This window comes from Canis lupus, chromosome 8 (genome assembly GCF_011100685.1).
Source record: "Canis lupus familiaris isolate Mischka breed German Shepherd chromosome 8, alternate assembly UU_Cfam_GSD_1.0, whole genome shotgun sequence".
NCBI lineage: Eukaryota > Metazoa > Chordata > Mammalia > Carnivora > Canidae > Canis > Canis lupus.
Genome location: NC_049229.1, coordinates 4,239,661 through 4,262,305, shown reverse-complemented (window position 1 = coordinate 4,262,305; position 22,645 = coordinate 4,239,661). Strand labels below are relative to the sequence as shown.

Genomic DNA, 22,645 nt, shown 5'->3' with positions numbered 1-22,645 from the left:
CTGAATGTGAATCTACTGGTGGGAAAGAGAGGGGATGCCATGACAGCAAAGATGAACGGGAAGCCTGTCCTGTTCTTCTTTCTTAAGAAAGAAGTCATCGTGAAGAACAGAGTGGAGATTGTGACATGTCATGACAGCCATATAGGTAGCCTGTATTTGGGGATTTCGCAAGATCATTTCCATCTGGGGGGGCTCATGAGTGCTTCCTGGAAGAAGTGGCATTTGCACAGACCTCTTATAGGAATAAGCAGGCTTTGGACTGAAAGCTGAGCAAATCTGGAGAAAGCTCTGGGGCTGAGATCAGGGAAAGAAGAAAGAACACTCATCATCAGCTCAGAGCAAGCCTGAGTGAGGTTTCACTGGGAGAATTATGGGTGAAAGGTGGGACTCCTTCTCAAGAGCCGACAAGGGCAAAAAAACACTCCCAAGACACTGTGTTGAAGGAAATAATATCGCAGGACATAAAGGGAAGGATGGGTCTGTAAATTTGTTCTCTTCCCCCCTCCTTCAGCCAATTACCTCTTTTACTTCTGCAGAGACTACATTAAGGAAACCAAGGGCCATATATCCTGGGTGGCAAAAGTAACACAGCTCGTTAGCGATGGAGCTGGCCTACAGTACAAATCCACTCATCCTATAGTAGGAGCAAGGCAGTCCGCTTGGTGCCCAGGTTCGGAGACCCGGCGCCCTGGGACACCCGGCGCCGGGCGCGCGCTCCACCCTGCTGGCTTTGCTGGGCCTGCGGGAGCGGCGGCACAGGTATCAGACGCAGCCGTCCTCAATCCTGGGCCGCAGTCCAGGAGCCTAGCCAATCCGCGTGCGAGCGGTTCTCCCTAGTTTTCTGCGGTTCGCGGGAGACAAAGGCGGGGCAAGGTTTGGAGGCGGCCGATGATTGGGCAAAATGAGAACCTTCGAGCCTACCAAGGAGCACCATGTGGGCGGGGCTCCAGAAGCGGGCGCTGCTCTGGGCAGCCGGCTCGAGTGCCCCGGGTCTCGCGCGGATCTGGGGCCGCCCCCTGGGGGCGGGCGGGGGCGGGCGGGGGCGGGGCTCCGCGCCGCAGCGTGCTTACCGGGCCGCCTACGTTCCGGGCCAGTGGGGGCCTGGGGCCGGGCGCCGGGACCCGGGTCCCCCGGAGCCGGCGGGCTGTCTTCGGCCCGAGTCAGCGTCACTGCCGAATCTAAGCTGCGGGGAAGGGAAGGGGCCAAGGAAGGCGCCGGGGCGCTGGAGGGAGCTTCGCGGACGCGAGCTGGGGCCTCGCTCGCCATGGGGGAGGTGGAGATCTCGGCCCGGGCCTACGGGAAGATGTGTCTGCACGCCGCGCGGTACCCGCACGCCTCCGTCAACGGGCTGTTGCTGGCGCCCTCGCCGCGGTCGGGAGAGTGTCTGTGTCTCACCGACTGTGTGCCCCTGTTCCACAGCCACCTGGCCCTGTCCGTCATGCTGGAGGTCGCCCTCAACCAGGTGCCGCCGCTGGACGCCCACCGACCGCCGCGAACCCCCCTAACACCCTTAGCCCAAGCCCATCCCCGGCCTTGGCAGCAGTGCACACCTCCAGGGCGGGCCGCACGATTGAGTTTCTGATGGCCCCTTTCCCACGGCAGGTGGATGTGTGGGGCGCGCAGGCCGGTCTGATAGTGGCTGGGTACTACCATGCCAATGCAGCTCTGGACGACCAGAGGTGAGTGGAGTAGCCGGAGGCAGAAGGCTAAGGGTTACGGGATGAGGGATCGAGAGAACTCTTGGTCATTCCTTCCATTTTTCCTTCGTCACATGCTTAGGAGCAGGGACTAGATCCACCAGGCATTAGGCTGGGTATGAAGGAGCAACCTGGAAGAGCTGTGGTGGGGGTGGGGAGGATAGCTGTGTATCAGTACAAGCTGGCACCTGATTTGAACTGAGGTGGCTGGCCTGGCCAAGTGCTAAAAGAGCACAGAGGAAGCCCAACCAGTAACTTTTGGGGGGAAATTTTTCCTTATGTAGAGAAACAGTTTTCTACTTTTGTATTAACCACGTATCTGGATCAAATTATACAGTTTTGTAATTTGCTTTTCCCTCTTCAGTAAGTATCTGCCATCTTTCCATGTCTACACCAAAAAATTTATCCTAATAGCTATGTAGTATGAGTATGGATGTACTAGGATTTATTTAATGCCTTAAATATTGAGGTTGTTTCCCTTTTTTTTTTTTTTTTTTGTTAATACACTGTCCAATCATTACAGTAAATTCTTTATAAGTGGAATTTCTGGGTCAGCATACGTATAATATACTGTTTAAATTTGGGTGGCTATGCCAAATTACCCTCCCAAAAGATGACCTTTGATTTTCACCTTGACTAGCAGTCCCGAGCACCTGTTTTCCACTGCACTCAAGCATTAAGTAGTTATGTATGAAACTTCTAGCAGGTCTGACCCCCAAGGCCAGCTACAGGGAAAGGCCATCATGGTACCATCATCGAAGAGATCTGGGAAATCCAGCTCAGATGGATAGGGTCCACCCATAGTCAGCTCCTCACTCCTCTGATCTTCCCTTTACACAGTGCTGGGCCCCTGGCCTTGAAAATTGCTGGGCGGATTGCAGAATTCTTCCCTGATGCAGTCCTTGTTATGGTGAGTTTTGGGTTTCTGGGTGTGGAGTTGGTGAGAAAGTAGGAAGGGGGATCCTTGAAACCCTCACCAGCCTTTCCTTGTCTGCACAGTTGGACAATCAGAAACTGGTGCCTCAGCCTCATGTGCCCCCTGTCATTGTCCTGGAAAACCATGGTCTCCGCTGGGTCCCCAAGGACAAGAACTTGTGAGTGCCCCACTCCCTCCACCTCTTCTTGGAAACCCACAGCTCCTGGGCCTCCTCTGTCTTTGATCTTGCCCCAAGGGTCCATCTCTAGATGCTAATCTCTGCCAAGTGTCTGGCCCCACTGCCTGCTGAGTTTGACCTCCACGGGGGTTATTATTTCAGAGTGATGTGGAGGGACTGGGAAGAGTCACGGCAGATGGTGGGAGCACTCCTGGAGGGCCGGGCCCACCAGCACCTTGTGGACTTTGACTGCCACCTTGATGACATCCGGCAGGACTGGACCAACCAGCAGCTGAACACCCAAATCACCCAATGGGTTGGTCCCACCAATGGAAATACCTGAGCCAGGGCTGGGGGGTGGGATGGGGAGGGTCAGGATCTAATAAAGAGGTTGGGCTGAAGGACAATGGTATGACTATTTATTGTGCCTGGGAGGCGAGGGGAGGGAGAAGCCTCAATGGGCTGAAGTTGGGGAAAGTCTGGAGTCCTCAGTAGAAGATAAGATAGTCTCTGCTGGACCCATTACAGAATGAAAGGAGGCTCTCAATAGATCATTCCTTTTGTTTCTCCCCTGGGCTTCTTGAGCTTCTCAAAGTTCTTCAAGATGATGTCATATAATACAGCCTACAGGGCCAGAGAGGAGTGGGGGTCAGCCACAGGCCCCCAGTGGCTCCGGTGCCCCATATCTAGCATTATGGAGATGCTAAGCTCTGTCACCCTTCACCCCCAGCCTACAGGGTCAGGGAGTAGGTGGCCTGGGAAAGCTGCCTCTACCCATCCCTGCCCTCACTTCCTCACATAAGCATTGCGGATCTCCATGACCATCAGCCGGATGTCCCGGTACTCTGCCTCATCCAGCTCGTGCACCAGCTGCCGATAGTCACCCTGTGGGAGAGCTGGGTCAGGCCAGACTTCAGATGCATCCTTCCCCCACCCATGTACCCTGACTTAGGCCTCACCTACCACATGGGGCTGCTTGGCTGCTTTGGTCACAGCATCACCCCGCTCAGAGAAATACCTGTGGGAAGTAGAAGGATATGGAGTGGGAGAAGGAAGAGGGAGCCCAGGGCTCTGTGCAAGGCAAAGGCAGAGTGTGAATGCAGGTGCCGGTGGGCAGTCACTCACTTGGAGATTTGAGTGTGGAAGCCTTCCAGCTTGGTGTGAAGAGCGGTCATCAGCTCAAACACCTTCTCCTGGGGGAAGAATGCAACGGGGAAAGTGGAAAGCATCGTGGACTGGAGCAGTAAGAAGGGCAGAGGAGTGGGGTAGCGCTCTCACCTGGACAGCCACTCCAAAATTGTTTCCATCTTCAATCCGAGGTATCTGTAGCTGCAACCAGGTGGTGACCTGGGAGGAGGGAAAGGCATCAAAGCCACATCAGCTCCCTACCTAATTTCCAGGTTCCTGTCCTCTGCTTCCCTGCCCACAGTGGGTGAGGGAAGTATGCCAAGTCTGTCCTAAGCCCCAGGGCCTACAATTCTGGCTGCATTTGCTGTGCTCTCCGGCTCAGGCCTTGCTGGTGCTAAGTTCTACCTAGCAGGAACCAAGGAGGACAAAGGATTTGATCTGAAGCCTAGAGATGGAATTGGGAGGGCTCACCAGGTTGAGTTGCTCAATGACATCCTTGATCTCAGGCTTTAGACGCTGAAGGAGGACCACAATCTTCTCATTGCAGTTCACTGGGCCACAGGGAGGACCTAGGCAGTGGGCAACGGGGTCAGTCACCAGGCTGGGACTGTGTGAGAGCAGGGAAGAGCTCCTGGGAAGTGAGACTCAAGTCCCTTCATAGTGGTTGGTACCTTTGTCTTCATCTTCCCCTTTCTTCTTTTCATCTTTTTCTTCCTTCTGCAGGGAGAGAGGAGCTCTTGGGAGTCAGGCTGAAGGCTGATTTTCCCCATGATTGGGCCCCTCCTCCCAGCTCTTCCCAGCTTGCCTCCTGCTGTTTCTTTCGTTCCTCTTTCTCTTTCTCCTTGACTGGATCGGGTACTGGGATGTCCAATGGGGCCTTCAGATTGCTCAGGTTGGCTTCATTGAGAGCTGGCTCCTGGTGCAGGGTGGGAGGAGGGCTGGAGGCAAGGGCATCCCTCTCACCTCGCTCTGATGGCCCCCCAGACTCTCCCCTTGACCCCTCTCTCTAGCTTTTTGCTGCCCCTAATACCTTTAAAAATGCATCCAACTCAGAAATCTTCTTGGGGAAGTAGCTCCCCAGCAGGTTCTCTGTCTGTGTGTGAGGTGGGGTAGGGGAAAACGGAGGTCAGAATCAAATATTCTTCGAGGCAGTGAAGCAGGGCTGACACTGCCCAGCAAGGAAGGGTTGAGCAGTGGGCGTTAGGTAGGGGTGGGGTGCTGATGGGGCAGGTCTTACCTTGGTACACAGGTCTTCACGGAACACGTCCACCTGTGGGACACAGGCAGCCCTTCACACACCTGGCTTTATGGCCAGTTCACTTGAGGACCGTTCCCTTAGGGTTTTGAAGGGCCTGACCTGGGGACGGGTGGAACGCATCCCGTGGGGTTGGGGAGGGTGAAGTGGATCCCCGTGGGGCTGGATGTGGGGGATGAGAACATTTCTGGTGGTGAAGGGCGAATGGTCCAAGTGAGAACAGATCGCTCCGGTCTCCTGGGCTGTACAAGGAGGGGTGTAAGAGCCTCTGCGACTGGGGCAGGGACGGAGTGCCTTGTGGAGTGGCCGGGGGCCCTCCCGTGGGAAAGGCCATGAGGTGGCGGGGCAGCTTCGCACCCCGTCCGTGTGTGGCCCCGGGCCCCGCGCCAGCGGACCTCCCCTCCACGCCAGCTCTCCGCTTCACCGCACTCCGCTGGACCTCGGCCGCCGGCCTCTCCCGGCAGGCGGACCTCGCCTGTCTCTCCCGGGGCACAGGTGCTCCTGGCACCGAGCCTCACCGGGGCTCCCACCGACCTCGACCCCGACCCGCGACGGGGGCTGGGGCCGGGCACGACGCCTGCAGCCTTTCGGAGCCACGCCTCCCTAGCGGGCCCGTCCTCGAACCCGCAGCGCTCACCTTGGCTTGGGCTTCAGGCTGGACCCTGAGCGTGGCCATAGCCGGGGCGGGGGGCCTAGCGCCGCACGAGACGCGGAGCGTGCACCGGGAAGAGAAAGCGAAAGCGGCGCTCGCCGCCCGCTCGGCCTTCCTGGGGAGCGGCGAGCGGCGGCGCCGGAGGGGGCGGGGCCAGCCCCGGAGCCGGGCGGGCGGAGGGCGGCGGCAGGCCGGGCGCCCCCTGCCGGCCGCGAGGAGCGCTGACACCGCCTCCTGCGCCCCGGCCCGCCTCCCCTCCCCGCCCTGCTCTCGAAGCCCAGCCTCTCCCTCCCCGCCTCCTCGCTTCCCGCCTTTCGTCCCCAAGCCTACGGCCACCACCCCTGCTACTTCTTGCTTCGCCTCGCCTCGCCTCGCCTCCCCACGCACCGCGGCCCCGCCTCCGGGAGCCCGTAGGCCGGCCACTCGGCCAGGGCCCGCCTCCCGCCTCCCACCTCCCTGCTCCCGGACTCTGGTTCCCTTGTGTCCCTGCTCGGCCTGGGACGGTGATAAGCCTTATCTGGCTCCTTTCCATCTTTTCTGGCCTCCCTTCCCCAGCCCTGGCTCCACGGGCATCGTCTGACCCATGCGGTGACATTCAGCCGCTGTCACCTCTTCAACCCAGGCCCCGTCAGCTCCCTCCTGATCCTTATTGTGGATTACACCCCTCTCTACTCTCCACACAGACCTCTCCAGCTTAAAGCTCTTTCCCAATTTCCTGTTTACCTTAGAATGAAATCTAAAGGGCTTTCCTGGCCCAGAAGGCTTGCCTGGACTGCCTGGCACCTGTTCTCCTTCAACTTCACTTTGTACTGCTTTGCCATTTTCCTTACACTTGCAAATAACCCGGCCTTCCATTGTTGCTTAAACCTGTTGTGTCGTGTATCACCTTCTTCATTCCTGCCTCAGGCCTTTGGCCTTACCAGTCCCTTGGCCTGACACACCCTTTCCCTGCCTGGAGTTGTCATTAGGTTCTCAGCTCAAATGTCACCTCTCCAGAGGTAACTTTCTCCATCATCCTTTATAAAGTATCTCCCTGCCAAGTCTCCATTACAAACCGACCTGGTTTAGTACATTCATAGCACTGAGCTCTCTACTATTAGCTCTCTACTATTACTATTTAGTTTGGGGAGGGGGGACATAGTGTGGTTTAGACCAGGGTTTGACAAACTTTCCCTGTAAAAGGCCAGATAGTAAATATTTTAGGCTTTGAGGGCTCTATGGTGTCTGTAGAAACTACTTAACTCTGCCATTAGAGCAGATAACTTTTTTTTTTTAATTTTTATTTATTTATGATAGTCACAGAGAGAGAGAGAGGCAGAGACACAGGCAGAGGGAGAAGCAGGCTCCATGCAGGGAGCCCGACGTGGGACTCGATCCCGGGTCTCCAGGATCGCGCCCTGGGCCAAAGGCAGGCGCCAAACCGCTGCGCCACCAGGGATCCCCAGGGTTAGGTTCTAATAAAACTGTCTATGGACCTTGGAATTTTAATTCTGTGTAATCTTCACATACCATAAAATATTATTCTTTGTTTTTTTCAATCATTAAAAATGTAAAAAACCTTTCTTAACTCTCAGGCCATACGAAGTCTGGCCACAGGAGGGCTGTAGTTGCTAGTCCTTGGTTTAGAACACAGATGATGGACCCATACCGCCTGGGTTTCTAATTCTGGCTTTAATATCTACTAGCTGTGAACAAGTCACTTAACCTCTGTGCCTCGGTTTTCACAACTGTACAATAGGAACACTACCAAACCCACCTAATAGTGTTGTTATGAGGACTAAATGTCTTGGTTTATTTGAAGAACTTGGAGACACTTAGAACTCTGCCTGACACATAGTAAGCACAAGAGAAGTGTGTGCTATTATTTGTGAGTTAATTATCTGCTTCCCCCGCTAGCCACTAAGCCCCCAAACAGCAGAAACCTTGTCTTTCTTATTCCTTTTTTTTTTTAAGATTTTATTTATTTATTCATGATAGTCACAGAGAGAGAGAGAGAGAGAGAGAGAGGCAGAGACACAACACAGGCAGAGGGAGAAGCAGGCTCCATGCAGGGAGCCCAAGTGGGATTCGATCCCAGGTCTCCAGGATCACTCCCTGGGCCAAAGGCAGGCGCCAAACTGCTGCGCCACCCAGGGATCCCATCTTTCTTATTCCTAAGGCATGGGAATTATGCTTGGCTCAAAAAATACCTGTTACGTGAATGTGCCCAGGCAGGCAGGCCCTTAAGGAAGGCGGAAGAGGGATTCAGTGGAGGAAGCAGAAAAACAATTCAACCAGGCTGGAGATGAAGCACCTGCTCTACGGGAGTGCTGCCCATATCCAAAGGGCACTTTTATCTGCTCTAGCATTGCCATTCCTTGACATCGGAGGCCCCCCAGAGAGGTTGAAGTCTGCAAGGACTGGGAGACTTGAAAGGATACCAGGAGGGATGGAGATCAAACATAAGGAAGGACATTTATGGTCACTAACAGCAAGGAATGACCGAGGAACTGAGACTGCCTGACTCCCTTCTTACCCTTCCCACCCTTTTTGAGCCCCCCAACCCCCCTCCCAACCAAATGATGAGCAGAGCCAGAGCTAGGCCTGATTTGCCTTTATTTCCTTCAGTTATGCTTGCGGCTGGAGTGGGGCCGAGGGAAGAGCCCGTGGCCCGGGCTCCCTGGAGACCAGGACTGATGATACCAGCTGCCATAGGTGAGGTACCAGGCAAAGGTGCCAACCGCGGCACCCACCACCTTGTGAGTGTACTGGTGGAAGTAGATGACGGTACAGAGCAGCAAGAAGTTCCAGAGGCCCAGCAGCAGCACGTTGAGCAGGAAGACAAGGCGAAGGGGGGCCCCGGCTGGCAGCCCATGGGCCAGATACTTGGCGAACACTGCGGCTTCCTCGGCCATGAGCAGGCAGCAGAAGGTGAGCAGGAAGGTGTGGGAGGAGACCGTGTAGCCCCGCCACTGGTGGCCAGCCGCCAGGCAGCTGCGGCGGTCTGGAAGCTCGTGGAGCAGCAGGCCCTGGGGCAGAGGCTCGAAGCAGGAGCCGGTCAGGTCCTCGATGAGCAGGAAGGCCCGGCCGGCCCCCCGCCACACCGCTGCCCCCACCACCAGCCGGCTCAGGTGCCGGGCAGTCACTGCCACACGCCGAGTAGCCAGGAACACCACCAGCAACACGAAGCCCCCCAGGAAGGTACATGTCCAGCCCCATGCTGAATTCACAAACTTTCTGTGGGCACAGAAGAAGGGAGACTAGCTACTGAGACCCCTCCGCCCCAGCTTCCACGCCATCTGTGTTCCCACGCTGCTCCGTCCCCAGTCCTACACAGTATCACCCGTTGCTCCCCCCCTTCCTCCCCATCCACTTAAATTTTGTCGGCTCCTTAGAGGTCCATTCATCCTTCCCGGAGCCACATTTGCTCTTCAGCCCTGCTTCTGATTTCCCCTGTACCCCATGACTCTGTTCCCCTCCCCCCACCTCCCAATTTCTCCTCAACCACCTAGCCTATTTTTAGTGTCCAGACTGGCAGGAGGACAGAAACCTGGAGGTGGGAGCTGGGATCCCAGAGTGCAGGGAGCCGGCGCCCACAGCCTCCAGCGGACTCACATGTTGAAGAAGTTGCCATGGCTGGCGAAGATAGTCCGAGGGTTGACATGGAACTGCAGAAGGGGCCCAAAGATGACCACTGCTGCCAACCAGGCATGGTAGAGGCGCCGTAAGCAGGGGCTGCCCAGGAGGCGGGCGGCCTGTTCACTTCCAAAGTACAGCAAGGCAGAGGCCACCCAGAGCAGCACCTTGACCAGGCAGCCCAGCAATGCCCGGATTCGGGCCCCGGCCCCCAGCCCTGCCCCCACTGCCGGCCCCCGCTCCATGTTCCCTCCCTCCCCGCTAACCGCCTGCTCTGCTGGGCAGCTGAGGAGGGGCTGATGGGGCCCCCCCTGGACAAGGACAGGCAGTGACAGGTGTGGCAGACACAGGGCAGAGCCCTGTTGGCAGCTGGCAGGCGGGGGAGAGGGGCGGGGGGCAGAAGGGGCCAGGGTGGAGGGCTGCCACGTCAGCAGGGTCCTAGCTTTGGATGTGTGTCCTGACAGTGGCCTGTGTCCTTTCCTGTTAGCCCTGTGTCCCCACTCCAACCATGTTCTGGTTCATGTCAGAGGGCCAGGCCTGCTGTTCGCTGTCCTGTCCACAGCCTTCCTGGGTCTCCCTGTCTGTTTGGTCAGCTGGTCACTCCCACCCCACCCCACCCTTACCATGTTTGCTCCGCAGGGAAATCAGGGGTCCTGAAGATTCAAACTAACCAGACCTTGGAAATTATTAAAAAAAAAAAATCTGTGTCTGCCTCATCATCAGTGTGATCCGGCTCCTCTCCTGAATTCTGAGGGCAAGAGCCTGCCACTGCAGGATGCACAAGGTGGCTGTGCACGGTACTGCGTCCAGCTCAGGCTGGGGAGGCACATCGGCAGGGGTATCCACTTAGGTGCACCGGACCCTAGGGCCTTGACCTAGCCCCAGGCCCTGTCTGGTGTGAAGGGCTCTGAGGGGCTAGTTTGGCCCTATGCAAACCATGGTGGTTATGCAATGCACAAGCCATCAGATCTAAGATGGGATCACTCTTTGGTATGTTTATTATGACAGCCAACAGATGAAGCTCAAGTGTCCTGTGGAAGGTGTACTGTATGAGAGATGGTGGTGGCCCAGGTTGGACTTTCAGAACCCCAAAGATTAGGCTTACTGCCACATGATGGGGATTGGGGTGGGGGAAACCCTACAAGGGAAATCCCCAGCTTGGAGCCCATCAAAACCTTAGGTGTGTCCTCCAACTGGTTACCCTGGGTCCTGAGCCCTACATTGGCCTCCCAGCCTGACCCCTGGGGCTAGAGCCACAAGGCAGAGAGCGACCTACCCAAGGGATGTCCCTGTCATTCAGTAACTGAGATCCCTTTTTGCTATCCTTCCTCATTCCTCAGAATTGGTGGGATTTCAGAGCACAGTAGAGGCTCACAAAGTAGTGAAAGGAATGAGCAAGCAAGTACCCGAATCCTGAACTGTGTGACTTTGGGAAAATCAACTAACCCTCCTTGGTCCTCAGTGCCCAGATCCATAAATGGATCAAGATGGATTAATCAGATTCCATCTAGATCCTAAAGCCTAAACCTCAACATAGTCCCTGTTTATGGACCCTAATAGGAAGACCTAAAGAACCCCTCACATATTTTTAAGTTGACAAAAAATTTTTCATTGTAATTTTAAATAGTTGCACAAGACATAATTTCCAATTCTATTTATCTATCAATCAATCAATCAATCAATCATCTTTCCATTCATTCTTTTAAATATACCCAATGGAAGCTAATACAGTGATTATATATCTTACCACTAACCATTTTAAAAAAGTGACAAAATCTTAATAGTCAGAAATTATATTTCTACTAGACTTCCCCCACAGAATCTATCTGAATGTTTTTATGCCTGGGTCTTTTATTGATCACACTTCTCTGCCAAAAAAACAATATATATAATTTGAAACTTAATTGTTTTAAAAAAAGATTTACCCGTTTATTTTAGAGAGAGAGCCAGCACACAAGCAGGGCGAGGAGCAGAGGGAAAGGGAGAAAATCCCAAGCAGACTCCCTGGGAGCTCAGAATCTGAGCTGAAGTCTAGAGTTGGCCTGCTTAATCAACTGAGCCACCCAGGTGCCACTAAAACTTAATTTTTATTTTTTTATTTTTTTATTTTTATTTTTTTTTATTTTTTTTAAGTTTTTTTTTTATTTATTTATGATAGTCACACAGAGAGAAAGAGAGAGAGAGAGAGAGAGGCAGAGACACAGGCAGAGGGAGAAGCAGGCTCCATGCACCGGGAGCCCGACGTGGGATTCGATCCCGAGTCTCCAGGATCGCGCCCTGGGCCAAAGGCAGGCGCCAAACCGCTGCGCCACCCAGGGATCCCTAAAACTTAATTTTTAAATATTTCCTGTGATCATAAGGCTCTAGAAGTTAAAACATTTTTCCTCTGGATATAGTTCTCATAATACATGTTAGTAGTACAAAATGTGTAATTAGTGTAGCAAAGATTTTACACATTGTGATAATTAATAATAAACTAAAATTGTATTGGAAATGCATCTCTTAATGAGAATGGATGGTCCTTGGGGCCTTGATTAAAGGCTTTGAGGATACTAATAATTTTAATTTGCTTCTAATTTTAGTGCGCTGGAGGTAATACTAAGGTTCTGGGTGAGATGGATGGCATCCCTGGGTTAAAGTGGCAGAAGGGGAATGAAGTGGGCCAGTGGCGAGGGAGACTGGGATGGCAGTTTCACATGAGGCAGAGCAGTCAGAGGAAAGAGAACACATGGATACTGGGCAGCTGGACAATCTATTCTTTTAAAACAACCTATTTAGCCATAAAAGAGGTATCCCTTTCACCCCTTGTTGTATTTTTCAGAACCCCTGGAGGTGTGCACCCTGGTTTGGAAATTGCATTAGGGATAATGAAATGTCATGGGGACAGATGGATCAGAGCTGCATATGAATCCCAACCAAGTTCCCTACTGACCATACCATGGGCTTGCTCAGGGTCATGCTGCCTGACCTGTGCACACTGCCATTTGCACACTTTTACTAAAGGCTGGCTGTGAGGGTAGGTGAGGTCCCGAATGTGAAGCACCAGGTGAGGCCTGGCATCAAAACCCGTAGGTTCTCTCTGGCTCTGGGCTACTTCTTCTCATAGACCAGACTGGTACCAAGGCCAGCCCCAGAACAAAGCTGATGTGGGTGTTCCAGGCTCCAATCTAAGACGTGCTTACTTCTTGCTATCTTGATTTCTACTTGCTGGAAGTTTCTGAGTTCAGTGAGGAAGCTGTTGCAGAGTTCAGTTAACAAATGATTCTGGTATTTCTCTTCATCTTGGGGGCATCAAAGGGGTGTTTTTTTCCCCACAGAGAAACATATCTGAAGGCTCTGTTAAAACTACTTTCTTGAAGTCAGGGGATAAAAGGCCTCAGATAGGAAAAAGAAAGAGTGAGACAGAGACAGACACTGAGCCTGGTTCCCACAGAGAGAATTTATTGAGGGAGCCAAAGCCTTTATTGAGAGGACGAAGGAGTCCTCCTTCAACATCCCTCCTTGATACTGCTGGCTGCCAACATGATGGAACAGTCTGGGAAGGGAAGGCCTGCCCTGTGTGGGGCCACTGGGAGCCTCTCACACCACAGCCTGTCCCACCCTGAAGACCCAGACAGAGCAGGAGAAGACATAATTCCCACCCCAGCAGGGTGCTGAGGATGCCTTCCCCAAAAAGGCTAGAGCTCTAGCCTTCAGGATCTCTGGAAGAATGGCCAGGACGCCTGGCCTTCTGATTGGCCAGTCTAATCCTCAATATGAAGGACAGGGCAATAGGCCCGGCTGACAGCTCAGTTCAGACCTGACCTCAGGCATCTACTCTAGGAGCTAACACTTAACATCCAAACATGATTAAAAACACTCAGGACAGTTCTCCTGCTGACAAAGGGCACACCCCAGATAATGGCAGTCCTGCTGGACCCTGGCCAGAGATAGAGACCCTAGCCAACTGGGTGTGAGCATGTGAGGAGTCCACTCCGCCCCTTGGGGAGGATCTTCCAGGGCTCAGCTAGGGCCCCCAAACCTGGGCTTGTGTTTCCCCCATCCAATGCCAGTGAGTCCCCAAAGATCTCCCGGAAGGGAGAAAGGCAGGAAGAGGCAGAGAGCTTGTAAGAGGCTCTCCGTGTACGGGGCTGGAGATTAGAATTACTGGGGGGAGGAAAAGGCTGTAGAGGGGTGGGACACCGGGGCAGGGGCACTGGGGGGTTCCTCAGATTCTGGCATGTCGTCCTGGAAGTACTCAGCCTGGCGGTACTGCCACAGACGCAGGTTCCCGTCCCACTGCAGAGCAGAGGTGACAAGAGTCAGGAGATGCTGCCCCGCCTAGGTCCAAGTCCCAGACATGCACTGGTCCCTGCCCCCCAAACCCTTGTAACCTCACCGAACTGCTGACAATCTTTTCCTCAAACGGATGCCAACTGACGTCACGCACACAGGCCTTGTGGTTGGTCAGCTTCTTCACGATGCGGCCGCTGAGGAGGTCATACACTGTCCAGGGAAGGCCGGAGTGGAGAGGGGCTGCCAGAGTACCTTCCAAGCACCCCTCATAGTTCCTCATCTGCACTACTTACCTATCTCTTAGGCAACTTCCCTGCTTTCATAGGGGAGCAAAGCCCACACCAGAGGGTGCTCTAATTCCTCAGTTTCTTTTCCCTACCTTGGGCTGAGAGTATGGTCCAGCAGAGCTTGGGTATCTCTCCCTGGCCCCTAGCTAAATGTCACAGGGTCTACACTAAGAAAACGCAACATGGTTCTAAAGCTCTTTACAGCAATTTTCCAAGAAACCCAGAAGACACAGAAGGCATAACCAAAGTGAACAATGGGCCATCTGCAGACATCTGAATTTGCTCTTCCCCATCTGGATGGAGGTGCATCATTCTCTCTTTCCCAGTGGGTCTCTATCCGAGTGCCTCCCTAAGTATGGCACTATCCTAGGCTCCTTATAAGCGGTGGGTGTGTCTGTGTGCCTTTCTTTTTTTTTTTTTTTTTTTTTTTTTTTTTTTTCTCTGTGTGCCTTTCTGTACGCTCTTCTGGCTTTAGGGGCTGCACATCCTTTACTTGGAACTGCTGTCTTTTTGTCTCTGATCCCCCCTCCCCCACCTTTCATATGTAATCTCTTTAAAAAACAGAATTGCATATATTTCTGGCAATCTTTTATATTTACTGATTAGAATTCTATGTTCCCTTTCTTAATTTAGAATGCTGATGAATATAAGGTTCTCTATTTCTCTGTTTTAAGGCTGACCTGCTCCAGGCTAAATTACATTTCACTTGTAGTCACCACTGGGCTTTTTACGGTGGTCACTGGTGGTTACAGGTGAAATGCCAGAGAAACATTCTTGCCTTTCCCAAGGCCCCCTGTCCTGACACAATCCTTACCAACAACTTTGCCAGTAGAGCAGCCGCTGTAGATAAACTGCTGGCCCGTACTATGGATGGGGGAGAATCGGCAGCGGATGAGGGTGTGCAGCACCCCATGGCCCCGGTAGGTCATCAAGGAGCTGTCCCCTGGGAGCTTCAGTTTCCGCCAGGCTGGGTAGGGATGCACGGAGAGCCCGGAGATTAGGGAGTCTGGATCTTCCCTCACCCTTAGTCCTCGGCAACAATCGATACTCACAGATGACTGCCTTTTCAATCCCCAACTGATGGCTCTTTCCCCACCTAATATTCCCCCAGGTGGCTCTGCTGGTTGTGAAAACACTGAAATACTTTTGTATTAGTTGGTTCTGAGTGATCTCCAGCCTCTTGCCCCAACTCTCCGCACAGTTGGGCAAAGAATTAATGTGTGGCGAAGGGGATGGGGTTTCTCCAGGCCATAGTTAAATCCACTGTGCCCCTGTTAGGTCTTACCAGGGGCTAAGTATTGGAACTTCCACCCCTGACTCTCCACTCTCCAGGTGTCAGCTTCTACCTTCCACACTCACCTTTTTTGGGCACCTGCTGCCAGCGGTAGTCCCAGTTTTGCTGTGTGGCAGCCTGCCGTGAGGCCTCCATTCCTTCCCGACTAGAAAAGCGTCGGATATCCCAGAGCTTGATGGTCTGGTCTTTGGAGTTGGAGATGAGATAGCGGGCATCACCCTGGGAATCCCCAGATGGATAACAAGGCATCAGAGCTTGCGAATACTGGTGGTTGTGTCTGTCTAGCTCTTCTCCAGGTAAAGGGTAAGAATGCCAGTCCTTTGACTTAGCTTGCCTCTTGCTTCATCCAGGCCAGCTCACTGCTGGTTTTCTACCACAGAACCCACCCCCTGGCTTGGTTTTCCCTTCTTTGCCCCAGGCACTGGCTGGGCCTCCCATTCTATCCTGGATTAATGGTCTTCTTTCCTTCTACAAAAAGCCCTGCCCTGCTCAGGGCTGGTGAATACAGAAGGATCTCGTGTTTCTTGGCTTAAGCCCTTCCCTAAACTCCAGCTCTTGCAAACCTTAACTAATAAGGAGCTCGGTGAGTCCCTACACCAGGCCACTGTGACATGCTCCCGGACAACTGTAACCTGGATGTGCAGGTCTGCTTCACTGCCCACCTTACTGTCAATGAAGGTGATGCCATCCTGGTGCCCAGCCAGTGCGCCCACAGGTTTGGGGTCGTCCTCCCGCATGGTGCGTCGATCCCACACTTTGCAGATGGCATCGTCACCCCCAGAAAACAGGATCTGAGAGCTTATGTCAGCAAAGGCCACTGCATTCACATCATCCTCGTGGGACTCAATCTAGGGGATGAAGGAAGCCAGAATACCTAGGGCCTCTTGCTAGGTCTTCTAATAGGGCCAAGGACTGGGAGGCAGAGGCTCTAAGTCTCGAGAGCAATACCTGAAGGGTGCGCCGGTTCTGTTCTCGATCAAAGACATATAGGCAGCCGTCATTTGCCCTGAAAGGGAAGGGATGAAGAGGGTCCTGGGGCCAGAACCAAGAGAATCATTGTTATGTATGCTCTGGAGAGTCTCTCTTGCAGAGTCCTGCTGAAGGGAAAGCCCCAGTCTCTATACGCAGGAGGTGGGAGAAAAGTTAGCTATGTTTGCAAGGAGGTTTGAGACCTTTCATTTCATGCTGGGGAAATGGTGAGCAAGAGGTGAAGTAGCTCTGAAACGCTGACCTTGGAGAAAAACAGGCTGGCTGCTCTCCACAGCTGCCTGGATAGCTGTGTCCAGTAGTCTCTGAGACAGCAGAGCTGGCCTCTGGGAGTACTCCCCTCTCCCTGATCAAGGGCTGCATCCCCTACCGATACTCACCCTCCTAGCACTTCCCGTCCATCGGAGGAGACAGCAATGGAAAAGACAGCAAAGCGACGCTCATCTGGCCTAAAAAGAAGCAGAGAAGGAGCTGGGTGAAGTGGGCCTCCTTCAGCCTCTGTTAGTCTACACAGAATCTAATGAGGGGGGATCCCTGGGTGGCGCGGTGGTTTAGCGCCTGCCTTTGGCCCAGGGCGCGATCCTGGAGACCCGGGATCGAATCCCACATCAGGCTCCCGGTGCATGGAGCCTGCTTCTCCCTCTGCCTGTGTCTCTGCCTCTCTCTCTCTCTCTCTCTGTGACTATCATAAATAAATAAAAATTAAAAAAAAAATTAAAAAAAAAAAAAAAAGAATCTAATGAGGGTTGCAAGGTGTACTTCTAAGGGGAAAAAAAAGTCCTGCCAATACGTCCCAGAATGTGAATTACCTCCATGAGAACCCTAAATAATCCTACAACCATCTATTTTACCCTGGTCCTCTGGCTGACAAGGATAGGTGCTTCCCTCCCAGGAATCCACACAGAGACACTTGCAACCAGTGTACTCTTCCCTCAAAGCAGGAGTTCCAGTTCAAGAGGTTTGCTCCTGGAGAGCCTTCCTTGAGAAGTTTCTGAAGAGTTTGCCCAAGGAGGGAAGCCAGTACCTTAGATCCAGGGCAGTGTGTGTGTCTCCCTCCCCGTAGATGTTGCAGATATGAACTAAGAGAGGCAAGAGAAACAAGAATCTTTCAGGGCTGGGGGAACTTGGGTGGAAGTGAAGTTAGGCAGGAGACGGAGCAAAGGGCAAGGATGTGAGACCCTGGGAGTGATTTTCCCGGGAGGAGGCATGGAGTCCTGGCACAGAGGACATGGACATTTGGAGAGGTCCAGAGCTGGAGAGCCAGTGGAAGTCTGGGGCATACTCACTGTAATCAGACCAGCTTGAGTATAGGAAGTGATTCCCATCAGGGGTGAAGGCCACATCTAGGACGCTCCAGCCTACATCCCGGGCCTTGATGCTCTTGAATTTATGAAAGCGGCCATACCGGCAGTCATACAGTCGGATCGTCTGGTCTGGGGAAGTAGGAATCAGGCAGAATTAGGGAACCCCCTCCTGGCATCCTCTCTAGATCTGACCTCTCTTCCTCTGTACATCTGTGGAATCTTCCCTTGATCATGGGAAACATGTTCTGGCCAAGCATCCCTAACCCAGGGAGTTCCTTGGGCCTGGGTCCTTCTAGCCTCAGTCAGAGGGTATGCTCCTTGTTCCAGGGCAGTTTGCAGGACCAGGGTCTGGTGGTACCTTGGCAAGCAGACATGAAGATCTGACCATCTTTGCTGTAGATGCCACAGAAAGCCTTCTGAGAGTAGGTGTCAGTGAAGCCCAGATCATTGGGCAAGAAGCTGGAAAGCAGAGGCAAAGTGAAGGTAAAGGGAGCTGAGGAAGAGGAACGTCCTGGTTAGCAGAATCCTAACAGTGAGTGTGAGTACAAGGGTGGACTTCCCTTTTGCCTTGGGGTACGATCCCTTTTCTTTCATTCATTCAATCATCCTCTTAATTTCTATACTCTTCCAGTTTGTTTACCCTCAAGCTTTGATCCCATTCAACCTAACTTTAATATCCCTGAGCATCCTCTAACACCTGCCTCTTCAAAGTTTAAGGGATAAAACCTATCTGGCTCTTAGAGTCTCTCCACCAAGCCCCATACTCACTGAGACATCATTCGAGACCGTTCTCCAAGGGAGAAGCTTCCCCGGTGGCAGAGGCCCCGTTCTCTCTAAAGGAAGGGATTGGGGAATATTGCTAGCAGAAACAGAGGGCCACTTCAGCCGCACCAACCCCCCTCCTCCAAAGATATTGCTCTTGCTGCAGAAATGGACACCACATACACAAGTATGTCCCACCAAACTCTGATGCAGGCTGGCTAAGAAGTCTCCAGCTCCAGCACTTCAGGATTCCTTAGAAGGTTTATTTCCCTCTTCTCTAGGGCAGGCAGGGCTCTGGCTACCTCAAAAGTCCTGTGGCCAGGCTGGTTGGAGGTGGAGAGGCCTACCTGGTGCAGCATCTGAGGAAAGGTGTGCTCCTGTGCTGCCCGCCTAAGCCCCAGCCGCCCTGTGGCCAATTCCACTTGCGTCTTGATCTCATTGCATTCCAGCTCCCGGGTGTCAGGGGTTGCATCCACTGTGAGTACCAAGGAGAAGTTCCATCCTAGGTCATCCAGTCCCAGGACTGTCCTCCAGCCCACTTGATGTGGCTGAATATACTGGGGTTACAAAGACTCCCTCATTCCCTGAATCATCCCATCTTCTTTCAATTTAACCTACTGTTCTTGCAAAAAAACAGAAAAAGGGTTTTCTAATGAAAGTCTTCAGATGTTAGTGTCTCAATCTGCCTTTCCTCTTACCAGGTGGGTTGTATCGGTCCCCAAGACGACCATCCCAAGCACTGTCATGCTCTTCCTCTGAGTCCGAGAGGGCCTGGATGAGTTGTAAATTTGCTGCACCTCCTCCCTGCACCAGCCTCACTTGGCCTCTGTGGAGAGATGCCCATGATAAAAGGGAGGATCTGTTCCCCAAACCAACCAAATTCAGAGTCAATGGCTACTCAGCTCTTAGATCACCTGCTACTCAAACCCTCGTACTGTTCCCATGTTGTAGTTTGAGGTTGACCAGACCTTGGCTGTTACTTTCAGTCTCCTATAAGATACAGTAGGAAATGAATCTTCGTGCTTACAGCAGGAGTAGAGAACCCCAACATTCCATGGAAGTTGACACACCTACTAAGTTGACTTCCTAAGGAGCTAAAAATTCTGAGAGCATTTCCTTCTGAGCCTCTGCCTGAGGAGTCCATCACAGAACACAGTATTCTGAAGGGATCCCCGAGCTTGTCTTCTTCCCCAAGGAGCCACAGCTAAGAAATGGAGCCAGTGGCACACCTTTCCAGTCAATTACTGGTGGTGGTCACTTTCCTCAAAGCATTCTTTCCTCAAGAACAGGGTAAGAGTTAGGTTAATTTAAACTTGTTTTTCAAGTAAATCCACATGGCCTCATATCACATGTCAGCAACTTCTCGAAAGTTCAACACCCACCTCCCCAGCTCTTCTCTTTACCCTTCACGTCACTCCTTTTCTATCATAGCAAGGTTTTTATTTTATTTTTCACTTACTTGGAAAATGGATTCCATTTGTGTAGTCTTAGCTAGAGAGGCTCCCCAACAGTCCCCTCAAACACAAAAGCAAGTCGTCTTCATGACCCTCCCTAATTAAAAACAACTCTTATTGGGTGTTGAGCTCAGTGCCTGAGTGTCCAGAAGGGAAGCTCAAACAGAACAGCTGGTCTGGGCTAATCTCACTTCCTATTCTTTGTAACCTCCCTGCCTGGAGTTGGGATCAAGGGACTGTGGTGATCCCTGGTGGGGACACATCAGAGGGTAAGTTACCTGCGGAGGAGATAGGCCAGTACCTGGGCCAGATCCACATCTTCATCCTCCTCTTCCTCTTCCTCGCTCCGACGCAGGCTAGCACCTCTTCGGGGCAAGCCCTCGGAGGGGTCTCCGGACCCAGTTCCTGCACTGCTGCTGTTCCGTGATCCCATCTTCTGATCACAGCATCATTAGGTCCTGTGCAGGGACTCCTCCTGTCACCTCCTTAGGTTCGGTGAAAGCAAAGCCTGCTCTAGAAACACCAGGGTTCTCCCGAGATAGAACGGTAGGTATCTCTAGGAGGGCGACCCTTCCTAGGGATTGAAATCTGTAGGACAGATTCTCTGTAGCCTGTGACAACTCCCAAGGCTTCAGGAACACAAACCCCCAATTCTGTGAAGCAAAAAAAAAAAAAAAAAAAATCAGAGAGTGAAGCCTAGGGCGCTACCCTAGCTCACCAATGAGAATCCTTTGAAGAGGAATTTCTCAGTTTTCTACCTCAAACTCACCTATCAAAGTCCCTGGAGGGGTGGGTGAATTCCCAGGTAACCTCTTTGGCCGACCAATCAAAACCCCTCGCGGAAGAAAGCGCCTCATTAGCTTATCTTATCTAACCAATCAAAAGCCTTAGGGCTCTGAGACCCCCCGACGCCCCCCTTAGGAACCAATCAGAGCGCTCCGTTGCAAAAGCCGGCAGCATCGACAACCAATAAGGTTCGAATTCGACTTAACACCCCCTCCTTTCTCGCCTCACGCCCACGTGGTGTGCCGGGGGTGTGTACGCCAAGTGGGGGAGGCAGGGAGGAAGCCGAGAAGCCCCTCCCACTGGAGCCGGGTTCCTGCCCCGCGCGAGACCACCCACCAGCCAGGAGCGGTCGCAGGACCCGCAGCGGCTCGAGGCCTTGTTTACACCGACTGAGGCCGCAGCCCGGCCAACCGCTCTCCGTCACGCGCCTCCTTCGTCACGCATCTCCCGGCTGCCCGGCCGGCGGCTGCACACGTCACGCGTCGCCCCTGTCGGCCCCGCCCCCTTGGCCCGCTAACTGGACGGCGGAGCGCGGCGACTGCTGGATGGGCGGGAGAAAGTGGGCGAGCGCTGCGGGGGGGGAGGAGAGCGCGCCACCGAGGAGGGCGGTCGCTCGGGGTTGGGAGGAGTAAGTGGGGAACGGCTGCTTCCTGAGAGACGGCGGAACTACGCTTAACGGGTGACGGGCGGGGCTTAAGAAGTCGGTGCTTCGCTACCTGGAGGTGTCTTTAGCGAAAGATACAATTTGCTGTCGGCCCCTGACGTTCTTTTGGCTTCACAATTTCCAGGCGATCTCTCAGGGCCTCCCTTTCTCCTCACTCGCCGCCCCCACCCCGGCTTCAGCCTTCCTTTTTTTTGTTGGCTGCAGCTTCATTCGGCTTTGCTCTAAGGGGTGGCCAGTGCCTTTGGGGTGTGCTTACGTCACAGAGGGAGATCCGGGCCTCCATACCCTCTCTTCCGGGATCCGGGAGCCTTGTTTTGTGGGGACCGCCCTTTCTAGACCAGCCCTTAGCTGCTTTGGCCACTTTTTAGACGATCCCTGGCTTTTCTCCGCGGTCTTTGCAGACGCTCCCTAATACTAGCCAGGGTCTCTAGGGGCCTTTCCGGTTCAGTCTGTTTCCCTCAGACTCTCCTCGGCTCTCCGGGATTTGCAGACCTTCCCTAGATCGTCGGTCTTCGGCTGGCCTCCCGGCCCGGGCGCCTAGTCCGGGGAGTGCCTGAGAGCCGCCTCCTTCCCCTCCTCTGGGTTGATGAGTAACCCACTGAGCCCAAGGCCCGGACGTGCCACGTCTCGGGATCCTCTCCCAGGCAGGAGGTCGAGTGACCTCGCGGCGCCGAGTGCAAAGGCCCTGGTTCCTAGCTGCACGGCAGTCCGCATTCTCTGGGAAGTGTTGCGAGCTCACCTAGGGCCTCCCCGAGCTCAGGGATGGGTGCGAGGGCTCTTAGCTGCCCCTGGGCCCCCCTGCCTCTCAGTGTCCCTAGGAGGGCGAGGGTGTGGTCAGACCCGGGCGCTTCTTGGCCTCCAGACAGGTAGAGCCGAGCTTATCATCTCTGATCACTAGAGCGGCCACATATGGGCGTGCGATCGGTACTGGGCTCTACGCTTCCAAGGGCCCCGTGCTTGGTTTAATGTCCTGCTATCGCCGTCTTATTCTTAATTTAAAAAGTTTTTTTTTTTTTTTTAAGATTTTATTTACTCATGAGAGAGAGGCAAAGAGGCAGAGACACAGGCAGAGGGAGAAGCAGGCTCCATGCAGGGAGCCCGATGTGGGACTCGATCAGAGACCCCAAGATCACGCCCTGAGCCCAGGGCAGACGCTTAACCCCAGAGCCACCAGGTGTCCCAAATTCTTAATTTTTTTTTTTATTTTTAAAAAATTTACTTATGATAGTCACACAGAGAGAGAGAGAGAGAGGCAGAGACACAGGCAGAGGGAGAAGCAGGCTCCATGCAGGGAGCCCGGCGTGCGCCCTGGGCCAAAGGCAGGCAGGCGCTAAACCGCTGCGCCACCCAGGGATCCCACCAAATTCTTAATTTTTGAACAAGCACTCCGC

General features: G+C 53.4%; 4 protein-coding genes across 9 annotated transcripts; 1 reads left to right on the top strand and 3 right to left on the bottom strand.

The window, feature by feature from the left end:
• The first annotated feature begins 1,044 nt into the window (after positions 1 to 1,044).
• Positions 1,045 to 3,192, top strand: EMC9 (ER membrane protein complex subunit 9). Its single transcript, XM_038544271.1, has 5 exons — positions 1,045 to 1,462; positions 1,603 to 1,679; positions 2,538 to 2,607; positions 2,697 to 2,791; positions 2,954 to 3,192. Exons 1-5 carry the CDS (start codon positions 1,265 to 1,267, stop codon positions 3,132 to 3,134), a joined length of 621 nt encoding a protein of 206 aa, XP_038400199.1. The 5' UTR covers positions 1,045 to 1,264; the 3' UTR covers positions 3,135 to 3,192.
• PSME1 (proteasome activator subunit 1) lies at positions 3,189 to 5,997 on the bottom strand. Its single transcript, XM_038544270.1, has 11 exons — positions 5,812 to 5,997; positions 5,157 to 5,189; positions 4,950 to 5,012; positions 4,725 to 4,835; positions 4,591 to 4,636; positions 4,391 to 4,488; positions 4,070 to 4,138; positions 3,917 to 3,984; positions 3,755 to 3,809; positions 3,590 to 3,676; positions 3,189 to 3,415 (listed from the first exon to the last, which is right to left on the bottom strand). Exons 1-11 carry the CDS (start codon positions 5,848 to 5,850, stop codon positions 3,335 to 3,337), a joined length of 750 nt encoding a protein of 249 aa, XP_038400198.1. The 5' UTR covers positions 5,851 to 5,997; the 3' UTR covers positions 3,189 to 3,334.
• A 2,407-nt stretch (positions 5,998 to 8,404) lies between these two features.
• FITM1 (fat storage inducing transmembrane protein 1) lies at positions 8,405 to 10,005 on the bottom strand. Its single transcript, XM_038544024.1, has 2 exons — positions 9,421 to 10,005; positions 8,405 to 9,042 (listed from the first exon to the last, which is right to left on the bottom strand). Exons 1-2 carry the CDS (start codon positions 9,684 to 9,686, stop codon positions 8,430 to 8,432), a joined length of 879 nt encoding a protein of 292 aa, XP_038399952.1. The 5' UTR covers positions 9,687 to 10,005; the 3' UTR covers positions 8,405 to 8,429.
• Positions 10,006 to 12,860: 2,855 nt separating this feature from the next.
• Positions 12,861 to 21,469, bottom strand: DCAF11 (DDB1 and CUL4 associated factor 11). 6 transcript variants are annotated; one of them, XM_038544267.1, is made up of 15 exons: positions 21,307 to 21,469; positions 20,083 to 20,457; positions 19,049 to 19,176; positions 18,698 to 18,825; positions 18,357 to 18,421; positions 17,947 to 18,047; positions 17,571 to 17,717; positions 17,309 to 17,363; positions 16,665 to 16,733; positions 16,246 to 16,303; positions 15,960 to 16,145; positions 15,363 to 15,516; positions 14,818 to 14,970; positions 13,820 to 13,926; positions 12,861 to 13,719 (listed from the first exon to the last, which is right to left on the bottom strand). In XM_038544267.1, exons 2-15 carry the CDS (start codon positions 20,235 to 20,237, stop codon positions 13,585 to 13,587), a joined length of 1,641 nt encoding a protein of 546 aa, XP_038400195.1. In that variant the 5' UTR covers positions 20,238 to 20,457; positions 21,307 to 21,469; the 3' UTR covers positions 12,861 to 13,584. The 6 variants fall into 6 exon arrangements, 5 of the variants coding, with proteins under 5 accessions (XP_038400195.1, XP_038400193.1, XP_038400196.1 ...); XM_038544265.1 differs by lacking the exon at positions 21,307 to 21,469 and adding an exon at positions 20,927 to 21,199; XM_038544268.1 differs by lacking the exon at positions 21,307 to 21,469 and adding an exon at positions 20,927 to 21,091 and having other exon boundaries at positions 20,083 to 20,289.
• Positions 21,470 to 22,645: the final 1,176 nt, after the last annotated feature.

What these genes read in the sequence shown, in the direction of transcription:
- EMC9 (XM_038544271.1), top strand. Translation starts at nt 1,265, where the DNA reads ATGGGGGAGGTGGAGATCTCGGCCCGGGCCTACGGGAAGATGTGTCTG. An exon ending in CTGATGCAGTCCTTGTTATG is followed by an intron (nt 2,608 to 2,696) that starts GTGAGTTTTGGG and finishes TTGTCTGCACAG; the next exon opens with TTGGACAATCAGAAACTGGT. An exon ending in GTCCCCAAGGACAAGAACTT is followed by an intron (nt 2,792 to 2,953) that starts GTGAGTGCCCCA and finishes TTATTATTTCAG; the next exon opens with AGTGATGTGGAGGGACTGGG.
- PSME1 (XM_038544270.1), bottom strand. Translation starts at nt 5,850, where the DNA reads ATGGCCACGCTCAGGGTCCAGCCTGAAGCCCAAGCCAAG. An exon ending in AACGAAAGAAACAGCAGGAG is followed by an intron (nt 4,637 to 4,724) that starts GCAAGCTGGGAA and finishes CTCTCCCTGCAG; the next exon opens with AAGGAAGAAAAAGATGAAAA. An exon ending in AGGGGAAGATGAAGACAAAG is followed by an intron (nt 4,489 to 4,590) that starts GTACCAACCACT and finishes CCCACTGCCTAG; the next exon opens with GTCCTCCCTGTGGCCCAGTG.
- FITM1 (XM_038544024.1), bottom strand. Translation starts at nt 9,686, where the DNA reads ATGGAGCGGGGGCCGGCAGTGGGGGCAGGGCTGGGGGCCGGGGCCCGA. An exon ending in CATGGCAACTTCTTCAACAT is followed by an intron (nt 9,043 to 9,420) that starts GTGAGTCCGCTG and finishes CTGTGCCCACAG; the next exon opens with AAAGTTTGTGAATTCAGCAT.
- DCAF11 (XM_038544267.1), bottom strand. Translation starts at nt 20,237, where the DNA reads ATGGGATCACGGAACAGCAGCAGTGCAGGAACTGGGTCCGGAGACCCC. An exon ending in TCACCTTCATTGACAGTAAG is followed by an intron (nt 15,517 to 15,959) that starts GTGGGCAGTGAA and finishes GGGGATTCCCAG; the next exon opens with GGTGATGCCCGCTATCTCAT. An exon ending in CTCTACTGGCAAAGTTGTTG is followed by an intron (nt 13,927 to 14,817) that starts GTAAGGATTGTG and finishes TTCCCTGGACAG; the next exon opens with TGTATGACCTCCTCAGCGGC.